The sequence below is a fragment of the Podarcis gaigeae genome (genome assembly GCF_964106915.1).
Source record: "Podarcis gaigeae genome assembly, chromosome: 12".
NCBI classification, from domain to species: Eukaryota; Metazoa; Chordata; class Lepidosauria; order Squamata; family Lacertidae; genus Podarcis; species Podarcis gaigeae.
Window position 1 is genome coordinate 53,402,643 of NC_139688.1, and position 12,191 is coordinate 53,414,833.

General features: G+C 42.5%; 1 protein-coding gene and 1 long non-coding RNA gene across 2 annotated transcripts in view; both read left to right on the forward strand.

Annotated features, from left to right (window-relative positions):
- The window catches only part of LOC310828716, a 232,064-nt gene extending 223,741 nt beyond the window's left edge, over positions 1 to 8,323 (forward strand). Inside the window, exon 2 of the long non-coding RNA XR_014557085.1 lies at positions 5,766 to 8,323. This is a non-coding gene — a long non-coding RNA (uncharacterized lncRNA). The remainder of the gene's footprint in view (positions 1 to 5,765) is intronic.
- ITGA9 (integrin subunit alpha 9) overlaps positions 1 to 8,323 on the forward strand; it is a 231,444-nt gene extending 223,121 nt beyond the window's left edge. The window contains exon 28 of the mRNA XM_083706263.1: positions 454 to 8,323. Within this exon, the coding sequence (XP_083562389.1) occupies positions 454 to 552 (99 nt within the window). The 3' untranslated portion in view covers positions 553 to 8,323. The remainder of the gene's footprint in view (positions 1 to 453) is intronic.
- Positions 8,324 to 12,191: the final 3,868 nt, after the last annotated feature.

Below are 12,191 nucleotides of genomic sequence, written 5' to 3' on the forward strand. Positions count from 1 at the left end.
GGTTAGGTCCAGTGAAAGGCACCTGTAGGGTGCTGTGCTCATCTCGCTTTTCAGGCCGAGGGAGCTGCCATTTGTCCACAGACAGCTTTCCGGGTCAGAGGCAGAAGGGGGAAGGGGGAAATAGATACTGTGGATCCCTCAGACCAAACACCAACCCAGATATCTGCTCCCATGCACATCTGTGCAAGGTATTTTAGTGTATTTTTGGTTTTTATGGAAGCCGCCCAGAGTGGCTGGGGAAACCCAGCCAGATGGGCGGGGTACAAATAAATTATTATTATTATTATTATTATTATTATTATTATTATTATTATTATACCATCCAATCCTCCCTCAAGTCCCATTCAAGTTACTGGAACACCAGTACAAAAAATTCATCTTAAGGACTTTTCAAATTGTGATGCGTGTGTATCAGAAATGCACTCTTCACGAAGTTTTCTTTTTCACTTGCAGATGGGCTTCTTTCGCAGAAAATACAAAGAGATCATTGAGGCTGAGAAGAACAGGCAAGAGAATGAAGACAGCTGGGACTGGGTACAGAAAAGTCAGTAAGCTTCTGGAGGGGAACCTTGAAAGCCCGTTCATGTGATACACACTCGCTACCCTATTGATCCTGCTCTTGTATCTTCCATATGTGGAAGAAGGAATCTTCTCCAGATTTTTCGGAGGCTCTGTTGACGCTGTTGTTCATCATCTTCTTAAGCTAGGGAATGTATCCTGAGGCAACCACTGCAGGCATGTCAGGTGACTGGAGCAATTTGTACTTCCTGGAAGAGATGAACCTTGATAACTGAGCTGCAGTGCAGAACAATATTTATGAATCCAACATTTGTGGTATATACCCTCAGGGGAAGACTGTTGCCTAAAAAAAGTATTTTTTATAAATATAAGCTTTTTATACTGATTTTGACTTTTTTTATATATTTGTATCAATGTTTTATGTTTTCTATTGAATAGCTTTATATATATATATATATAGTTCACTAACAGTGCAGTCTTGTACACGTCTACTTACAAGTAAGTCCCATTGAATTCAATGGGACTTCCCTCCAGGTAAGCGGGTATAGGACCGCAGCTTAAAGCACTGATATCCAGCTGAAGTCTTGGACATGCATATATCATCCATACTGTACATTTGAACTTCAGTGCAGAAGAGGCAAGCAGATGAAAGGAGATGCACCCTACGGACGCAATCCACTAGCCTTGGTGATGTTGTATATAAAGCCTTCAGTGGCACTAAGCCAAAATCCTTTCATTAAAAAGGTGTGTGTGGGGAGGGAAGGAAAATATTTGAGTTGGGAGCTAAAGAACCATAAATGCTGCTCACATTGGAATTTTGTATGTGTGTGTGATTCTGCTTTTCAGGGATCTGTCTATAAAGTATGTCACATTCTGGTTTTGTTTTGAAAATACACCACCCTTTTAAATCTCCCTTCCCACTTGGATGCAGATATGTCACGCCATCCTTCCCTAGAAGACCCTTTTCTAAAATAAGAAGCAGCACTTTTACAATTTCCAGAACAACCCCCCAGCAGTGTTTTTAGGTAGGACTTGAGTGATACCATTTCTTTGCACTTCAAGCATGGCTTGGGTAGTGAGTGACGCACCAAACTGAATACCGCTTGATTGACAGCCCCTCCTGGTTTTGCAGTCTCAGGCAGGCAAAATGGACAGGAGGCATCCTGAAACTTTGTTGACAGCTTCTGAGCTGTGCTTAGTATAAGAGGGTTGAATATGGAGCCTGCCTGATGTGTAAGGGCAGGATTCAGGTTGACAAATTCAGAAATTCCATTTAGAATAAAATAAGAAACTTTTTTCTTCTTTTTTTTTGCAATTTCCTTCCCTTAAATGGTTGGTTGTTTTTTTTTAAAATGTACCATCCTCTGTCTAGAACAAAGATGAAGGAAAATCAGAGGTCATGGGAAAAGAAGGGAAAAGAAGGTTGAGGGATGTGAAGAAACTGTATTTATTGGCAGAGTATGGGGAAGGGCGAGGGACATGGGTGGTGCTGTGAGTTAAACCACAGAGCCTAGGACTTGCCGATCAGAAGGTTGGCGGTTTGAATCCCTGCGACAGGGTGAGCTCCTGTTGCTCGGTCCCTGCTCCTGCCAACCTAGCAATTCGAAAGCACGGCAAAGTGCAAGTAGATAAGTAGGTACCGCTCCGGCGGGAAGGTAAACGGCATTTCCGTGCGCTGCTCTGGATCGCCAGAATGCTGGCCACATGACCTGGAAGCTGTAGGCCGGCTCCCTCGGCCAATAAAGTGAGATGAGCGCCGCAACCCCAGAGTTGGCCATGACTGGACCTAATGGTCAGGGGTCCCTTTACTTTTATGGGGAAGGGCAGAGATGCTCAGTTGCAGAACATCTGTCCCGCATGCCTAAAATCCTAGGTTCAGTCCCTGGTATCTCCATGTAACTGTCAGGAGTGCCCCTGTCTGAAACTCTGGAGAGCTGCTTCTGTTCATTGAAGATTAGTCAGATGAGCCAATGGTCTGATTCCTATGTTCCTCAAATGGATGCTGCAACAGTACAATTCTGTACATGTCTACTCAGAACAGGGGCGGCTCATCCCATTTCACCACTTTAGGCAAAACGGGGAGGTGCTGCGCCCGCTTCACTGCCCCTCTGCCCAAACCTCACTTACCAGGGTTGCAGGGCAGCAGCTTCTGGCAAATCTCGCAAGAACTAGCGGACTTCTTGCGAGATCTTGCAAGATCTTGCTGGAAGCTGCTGCTTTTCCTCCCTTCTCTAGCGGCAGGGATGGGCAGCTGCCTCAGTCTGCTTCATGGCTGGGCCAGCCCTGACCCACACATCCCATGGAGTTCAATGGGGATTACTGCCAGCTGCCTGGTTCTAGGACTGCAGCCTAAATGATTGGGCTGCATGTCTCTCAAAATCACTTTTCTCCCCCACCTCGATGTGTGGCATGCTTTATAGATGGCAAACTATTCCTTGCAACCAAATGACAGGGACTGTCGCTCATTTCGGCTTCTATGTACCCTTGTTTGTAGGGCATATTGCACTGAAGAAAGCAGCAATGAATGTCTTCCTTTGGCTCTCCTGACTTCACTGATATGTAGTCCTTTGTGAATGGGAAGAAACTGGGGAGTCAAGATCTTATAAATATAAACAAAAGAAACTCCCATTATCTAATGCCTGGTTATTTTATGATTGTTTATCTGTCACTTTCCCTGTTGCCATCTATCTTTTGTTTTGTTCTTGTGACTGCTGTCCAAGGTCAGATCAGAAACCTATCCTTAGATAAGGAAATATTCCCATGGTTCAGCTGAGATTTATATCAAAACCCAACAGTTTACACATTGGACCTCACTGGGTATCAGTAAGGTTTCGTTAGCAGAATTTGCTGCATGTCCCTCAATGTAAATAAGGCTAGATTAAGATTGGGCATACACTGGCAATAGAAATTTTCATCAGCTTTGTTGACAAATTACAATAGCAGGTAGTGGTGTTCAGCACAAGAAAACAGGTATTTATGTTTAGCGCATGAATTCATCTCTCACAATGTTTAAAACAATCACACGTTACATTAAGATGGGATATGTATTAACTTCAGGTGCCTTTCTTGGTAAAACAAAAATCTGCTTTTTGATAATGATTCTTTAACATGTTTTCTTGCAGCTCCTAATGGATTATAGCATGGTGAATTCTTAAGTGACTGTTGGGAATAGCTCAGTTCTCACTTTGGGGTTGTACTGTCTTATTTGGGAATGAGATTGCCTGAAACAATATACACATATCTATACAGTGTAAATTTCAGAGTTTTATGGAACCTCGTGGAAGAGTAGGCCAGTTTTCAAGTAACTGCCATGACTTCTGAATGCCTTTCTATGTTTGGCCGAGGTGGCACTGCCAAACGCCTGAGGCTGACCATAGCTCATCTACTCCAGCAAGTTCTAGGAGTGAGTTATCAAGAAGGCCGGTGGGGTTCTTTCCAAACCCTCCTACCTGGCTTCCTTGCGCTGGAGCTTGACAGCTGTGATCTTTTGAACCTGTGGCTTTTTCCATGCCAGGTATATTCTCCGCCTCTGAGGTCTGTACTATTTCACAATGGCACTTCCGAATTAGCTCTTCAGTTGAAACCTGCATTGGGTTTTACATAGCCAACCACGTAGTCGTGCGCATTCAGTTGGTTGCAGCTTCTTCGTACTGTCTGAAGGGAAATGCAGGCTGTGTCTGGCGACCTCTTTGGATGTTACAAAGAATGTGCAAATGGCTACCAGTTCAGCTGTGGTACTTTTACAATGTACCGCAAGGTGGTATCCTGGCCTTATGACTCAGGAGCAAGACTAGCTTGAATGCGCTCTTTGCATATCAGTGGCCGTCATGCCTCTCATTCCACTTGTAAGAAGCATGTGGAATCCTTATTCCGCCCACAATTTTTTGCTCCGGAGCTTTCCCTGCTCTTTAAAGCTCAATCAGAGCAAACAGCAATCCACAGAAGACACAAATTGCTCCAATTCAGCTTTAACTCTTTGTATTGCTGCTAATTTCCACTAGCCCAGTCTTTCGGTTTGTGAGCTTTCATTTTGTATCATCAATTATGCAGGCAAACGTTGTGACATTATTAATAATAAGTTTAAAAAGATTAAGAGCACCTCCAACATCCAATTACACAGCGTCTCTTTGATGATTTGCATATACTAACAAACCATAGACATGAGAAGGAAATTAAAACCATGATAGTTCCCAAAGAAAACACACAAAACCACAGATTTATTTGCCATTACAATATTTTTTTGTACAGTCTGAAGGTTTTCTCAATGATTGTAACATGAATTCCTGAGTAGACAACCAATATAGTTTTTAATGTGGAATAAACCATTGCTTCAAAATCAGCCTGCTATGGAAGGGCTTTGCTAAGCGACCCAGGAAGTAAAATAAGACTGCTTCACTATTGCAATTAAAAGCAATTAAAAGACACAGCTATACAATACCACAGGCTGCCCCTTCTAAACACCAGCTGGTCTTGTTAATGGACAAATATTAATATTGACAAATTTAATTGGTATATTAAAGAATGGCCTTCAGTTGCACTATTACATGTAAGAATTAGATCAAATTTTATCCTGGTGGGATCCTACTGATTTGATTGTTTATGGGCCAGGAGAGGATTTGGTTCCACATATCTGCTTATTTTCACAAGCTGAGAGACATGTTGAAATATTATTAATATTATTAGCCAATGTATCATAAAAAGTAACAATCAAGCACAGAAATGTTTGCATTCTGTTTTCTGCACTTTCTCTGCAAATCTTCAGAATTTGTCCCCAAAGGCCAAAACAAGGTCTCTGTAAAAACAACAGCAACAATTAATTAAAACATAGACAACGTGCTGCCCTTCTGTGGCACCCAAAATCAGCTCCTTGAGCTGCCCACCTCACATTGCCCAATGTTGATAGCCAGGGATGATGGACTTTATAGTCCAAAATATCCACAGGGCACCAGGTTATTACAGCAACCCTCCCTCAAAAACTAGAATTTGGCTGGATTATTGATTATATCTAAGGACGAAAAAACACATATCTTCAGCTATGTGTAGTTTATCTGTGATCTGTTGGCTTTTGGTTTGTGTTTACAAATGGCCGCAATCTAATGCAGAAAACTGATGTGGAAGTACCTTCCTCTTTTATTGTGCAGGGCAGAAAGGTGTGTGTGTGTAAAATACGTGTAGGGTAGCCACTTATGCATTGCCAAAAATGAGCATAAAAGAAGACACAGATGTTCATATATATGCATGCACAGAGAAAGAGAGTGTGTGCAAATTTAGAAATTATTACAGTAACTCAAATAGAAATACATCTCAACATAGCAAGGAAGATTGTGACAGGTGATCTGTGAGTCTGCTCAGTCCGCTGTCGAAGTGCCAACTGTTGACAGACAACTTCAAGACCACCTCCCCCTGCTCTCCCTTCTTAAGTTCCTTTATTTTTAAACAGGGCTTGGACTGACAGCCCTTCAAACAGAGGGCAATCCTCTGTACAGTTGGCCATGTGGCCACCCTAATTCTGTCTGTACATATTTTATAGTGGTTGGTCTGAAGCGAGGGGTTAGAAACCTCACCCACCCATGCCAGTCTTCTACTATAGATTGCAGCTTTTGTGGCTGCATTTTGGCAATTACATGTGACTGAGTAGCACAGGTAGTTTGGCCATGTGAAAAAAGAGGGGAGGGAAATTCACCAGCACTGCATTGAGTTTGTTAGATATTTTAAAGCTCAGAGGCCACAAACCGTTTTCTATGTTGCCTTTTTATGGCTCTCGCTTTTGGTTTCTTTGCAATTCTACTGTGATTGCTTTTTAGTTCCAGTTATAAAAGAAAATATTAGATTTTACAGTGGTATCCACCCAGATATTTCAAAGAATAAATGCTTTCAGCGTTTTTTAAACCTTTCAATATTTATTATTATCAAGAATCAATTGATTTTAATTAACACCAGTAATGTAAACAGATGCCTTTCGATGGCATAGTGTCTTTCAAGTAAGCGCAAATGTGTGAAGTGTGTGTGTGCATGTGTGTGTGTGTGTATAAGTGTGTAGAGAGTGGCTTTATGGGTTCCAGATCAGTACAAATTTTGCAGACAAGAATCAAACCATGACTTCAGGGTTTTTAAGCTAATGGAAGCTAAACCATGATCTTTGCCTTGCTTCCTTGTGGCTCATTGTGCAATCTATAAAGTACTAGGTGACACAGCAAATATTTTCTGATGTTACCCTGCAATTGAAGAAATATGCAATTTATAGTTCGATTGTAAGTTTGTACGGTACCTTTCTAAGTCCTTCCAACACTCCCATTACAAATCCCAGTGAAAAGGGAATTTTACCTGCCCTTCCAATAAGTATTAAGAAAACTCAAGTCATTGTTGGTTGATATCAATGTTATTTATACTTAGAGTATACCCATTTAAAAGAGTGCACCCAAATAAGTAAATTTCATTGATCTCAATTAGTCAGCTCAGTGTATGTCTAACCACATATCACCCATTATCTCCAAATCCCATAGCTGAACAAGAAATTGGTGGGCACTAAATTTTCCCATGATTAATGCACTCCTTAATCCTTACTTAATGGAGCTTTTAGTAGCTTTGTTATATATGTTTATTCTGTGATGCACATACAGTTGTTGGTTATCTGTGACACCAGAATAGCATTCCATCCTCATTCCACAGTTTAAGAATACGGCCATCAAAATACACAATGCATTCATTCTCATATTGAAGTCCTCATCTTCTGTTTTCCATGGAAGTGCTCTTAAAAAAATAACTCTCCCAAGAGTAGTTAGATCGAACCGCTTTTGCTGGTTCGATCCGTATAATCCAATGTCTGGTCTGCCACAACTATGCTAATTCCAAGTGACCTTAATGAAATGTGGATTTTTTTTCCTATTTAAAGTGTGACTTGAAGCTAATTAAAATGCTCAGGAAACATCACATGGCATGTCCAGACAGGCTCTTGGTAGGTTTGAATTCCCCACTTCATGTTAGCAATCATTGCCCTGCACATAAAAACCTAGCATGTCAGGAAGAAGCAGTTTAGCATAAATTTTTATGTGAACGAGCATTGTAAATTGCAGTCCGTACATGCGGTTTGAACTGAAGAGCTATGTTCCAGGAAGAACCCCTCTATGTGCTTTTTCTGCTTATAGATGGGCTTCTCAGTAGTACCATATTTTTACCAAATTGCAATTCTGCACATTCTGTACTACTAGATGGGAAGGTTTGTTGTTGTTTAGCCATGCCCGACTCTTTGTGACCCCATGGACCAGAGCACGGCAGGCACTCCTGTCTTCCACTGCCTCCCGCAGTTTGGTCAAACTCATGCTGGTAGCTTCGAAAACACTGTCCAACCGTCTCATCCTCTGTCGTCCCCTTCTCCTTGTGCCCTCCATCTTTCCCAACATCAGGGTAGGTGGGAAGGTATTAGTATTTAACTAATACAAGCTGCAAAGGGGGGGGGGAGGTTTCACAGGTTGCTTTTGTGCCTTCATTTATGGCCAATCCTTGGTGGTGCAGCACATAGAGAGGACATGCAAAGTGTCAAAGCCTTGGAGCACATGTTTGAATATAAAGGCAGCCATTGTACCATTTTCACTCACTCGATAAACATTTCACTCCAACTGTAAAATTGTTTTGATGGATTTATTTGGGCTGAAGCATATGTTGTCTTGTTATTATCATTGTCACCTGTATTTACCGACTGTGTGTTCACTTCTATTTTAATACACTTGCACTGTTTTGGAAATTTCAGGTTTTAAAAAAGAGAGAGATAGAAACTTTTGGTGAATAATAAAAATGCCTGCAAAAATTATTATAATAAGTTGAGTGTTGTGTGACTTTGCCAATCAACACACACAAACACACTCAGGAAATATCACATTTCTGTATGGAAAGTAGAGCCCAAGGAGCCCTCATTTCAGAAGAAGCATTTTTCTGAAAGAAGTGAAGCGGCAGCCAAACTAATTGGTTAAAGCATTAAGGTCAGTTAATACCTTTCCTGTTATGGTGAAGCATTAAATAACCACAATAATCTTATTTCCCCAGCCACTCTGCCCAGCAGAACACTAAAAACAGAATAAAACATCAAACATTAAAACCTTCCCTAAACAGGGCTGCCTTCAGATGTCTTCTAAAAGTCGGATAGTTGTTTATTTCCTTGATATCTGATGACAGGGCATTCCACATGGCGGGTGCCACTACCAAGAAGGCCCTCTGCTTGGTTCCCTGTAACCTCCCTTTTCGCAGGGAGGGAACCAGCAGAAGACCCTCGGAGGAGGACTTCAGTGTCCGGGCAGAACAATGGGGGTGGAGACGCTTCTTCAGGTATACTGGGCCGAGGCCTTTTAGGGCTTTAAAGGTCAGCACAACAGTTTGAATTGTGCTCGGAAATGTATTGGGATCCAATATAGACTGGTGTAATATGGTCTCGGCGGCCACTCCCAGTCACTAGTCTAGCTGCCGCATTCTGGATTGATTGCAGTTTCTGGGTCACCTTCAAAGGAAGCCCCATGTAGAGCGCATTGCAGTAGTCCAAGCAGGAGATAACTAGAGCATGCACCACTCTGGTAAGACAGTCCGCGGGCAGGTAGGGTCTTAGCCTGCGTACCAGATGGACCTGGTAGACAGTTGCCCTGGACACAGAATTGACCTGCGCCTCCATGGACAGCTGTGAGTCCAAAATGACTCCCAGGCTGCTCACCTGGTCCTTCAAGGGCACAGTTACTCCATTCAGGACCAGGGAGTCCTCCACACTCACCCGCCCCCTGTCCCCCCCAAAACAGTACTTCTGTCTTGTCAGGATTCAAACTGAATCTGTAAGCCTCCATCCATCCTCCAACCGCCTCCAGACACAAACCCAGGAATGCCATTCCTCTTTCAAAGCACAAGACTTGAGAGATACTTGTGGGGCACATCATCCCGGAGCAAAGGATGGCACTGCACATTTGTGTTGTCTCCCAAATAAAACTGAAGCAAATGACATTTTTCAGAAACATGTTCAGTAGGGTTGAAAAACACTTTGCTTCCCCTTATCATGCTATTTTTCTACGTACAGGGAAGATGTTCAAATGTGCTACAGCCACTCCTCCCCTCAAGCCTTAAGTGACAGAGCCCACGGAAAGGTTTCCTGCTAAGGACTTCACCACAGTTCCCCTTGTCCTGGGAAAAACCACTCTTTAGTGCTCAGTTGGAGCCAACAGCAATTCAGATTCTTTTCCAATTGATGCTTGCTTTGATTTAGCACACAAGAGTGTGGGTTTTTAACGGGAAAGGAGAGGGGCAAGGCGGAAAATAATAATAATAAAGCACAGGTCAAGCTGAAAACTGCTCAGACTCATGCTTTCTAGGAACGGGACAAGTGTGAGTGAGGGCAAGCCCTAAGAATCCATCAGGTGTTTTTTGCTTCCATTGAAGATGCCATGCATGTATTACCTCTTCAGACTTATAGTTGTAGTTTGTCTGGTAACAAATACTTTCAGGGCTCTGCCACACATATCCTACATGCCTCAAATCATTGTGTTTCACTCTTGTAGCCTTATATCTGTTGAACTTTCGGTGTGCCGTCCTTATCTATGGAGCTTTCCGGTTCTAGAGGTGGCTTTCGCTGCTCCCTGAGCCATTGTTCATTGTCTGCTGTTTTTTAAAAAATGTGTCCTGAAATATGTATCCAGTCCTGAAAAAACCCAATTGATTACAGTGAAATTATTCATCATAATGTTGATTATTGTTAGGTTTTGAACTTTTGAACTCATTCCTCTTTCTGCCTAGCAGGCTTGTTACCTTCTCTAGACACTGCTATGCAGTACTCATAATTCAAAGGCTCTGCATTATTCTGAGGCACACAAGATAACTTAAAGCTCACATCTGTTATCGGTTTTCCCTTCATTTGTTTAACCACTGGGATCCTGGCATAAATTGAAGTGTCTTTTATAAATGAGAAGTCATTTGACAAGGTGTAGGTGGCTAGGTGACTTTATTCTATGAAGAATTCAAAGAGAATTATATATTGTGTTTTTGTGGGCTAAAAAGTCAATCCTATGCACATTTGCCTGGGAAAAATCCCAGGCTTACTTCAAATTAAACATGCATAGTGTAGGAGGGTTTCAAGCCGTTAATCAGCTTGCATCATTAAAGTATCTCGTTATCACCTGGAGAAATAAGATTTAAAGAGGGAAAGGGTAGCAAAAAGAGTTGGCTGATTGGCTACTAGGCAGCTGAAAAAAGTAAGGGCTGGATGAGAAACAACAATTGAGTGAACATTGGTGAACATCATATGATCTTTCAAAGATTTAGCACTCAGTGATTTGTAGATGAGAACCAATCTGGAGAGTCTTCAGAAATGATGCCCGTGGATTCAGTCAATCGGTATGGGACGAATGGGGCTTATGTTGTGTGCCAGGGGCAGAGAGAGTCAGCACAGCCCCACGCCTTGCTCACACATTGATTGGACACGGGGGGGAGGGAGGATTTTTAAAGAAGGTTTTTATGTTCAGTCATCCAGAGCCTTTATCACTTCAGAATGCAGTTGGGGCACTTACTGTTAGGTTTCTGTTTGTGCCACTGTGCAGTACTTGGAGTCACAAGACTCTGTTTACATTCCAGAGATTCCAGACTGTTGGAAGTCTCAGGGGAGACGGGAGACGGGAGATAGATGTTGTTGTTACTGGTTTCCTGTTTCTTTGTACCAGTCGCCTCTCTGCATTCACAGAGAGAGGATGTATATTCTTTTCTGTCTGCGTAGTTAGAAATAAAACTCTTAGCAATGTAGCTCGTATTTCTCATCTCTTCTGCTGCTTGGCTACTCTGCGTAGTGAGGGAACATGCCTAGAGCCTCATCAAAGGCTCAGGTCGTGAATCACTGTCGTAGGACTCGACCGGAGGAGCAGCTCGGCCGAACACAAGTTCCGACACTTACATGACTTAATGTTCCTTCAAAGACGTCCTTGCATGTCTAGAAGAATGTTCCTAGTTAAGTATATTTTCTGTAGGTAGGAAGGCATTTTTGCATGTGGGACCACTGCTTGAGGTCTGAAGTTGAGCAGTCAAAGGGGTGAGGCACTATATCCTTTTCCCAAACATGTATGGCAGCTTGAAATACATTAGCTGCTCTCACTGAGCTGATGCATGGTGCTTGATCTGTATTACTTATTCAAGTTGGCGTTTGACAGTGCCTGCACTCACTCAGTGATCTGTCAAATATGAACTTGCTCTCAGTGATGGGGATTTCTAGATGAAGCAGTCTCCCAGACATGAATATTTTGTAGCCTGAAATTGTCTCTAGGGGGAAATGTGATGTCTTGTGTGTTTATGATAAGTTTTTGATTTCCTTATAAGCTGCTTTGGATAGAAAAAAGAGAGAGATGTTTATTCATTAAATGCTTAAGTTGGGGATGAAAACAAAGGGCAGCACAGAACTGTTGGCGGACAGAGGGAAGGTTATCTCAGATAAAGGTAAAGGTAAAGGGACCCCTGACCATTAGGTCCAGTCGTGACCGACTCTGGGGTTGCGGCGCTCATCTTGCTTTATTGGCCGAGAGAGCCGGTGTACAGCTTCCGGGTCATGTGGCCAGCATGACTAAGCCGCTTATGGCAACTCAGAGCAGCGCACGGGAAATGCTGTTTACCTTCCCGCCGGAATGGTACCTATTTATCTACTTGCACTTCTGATGTGCTTTTGA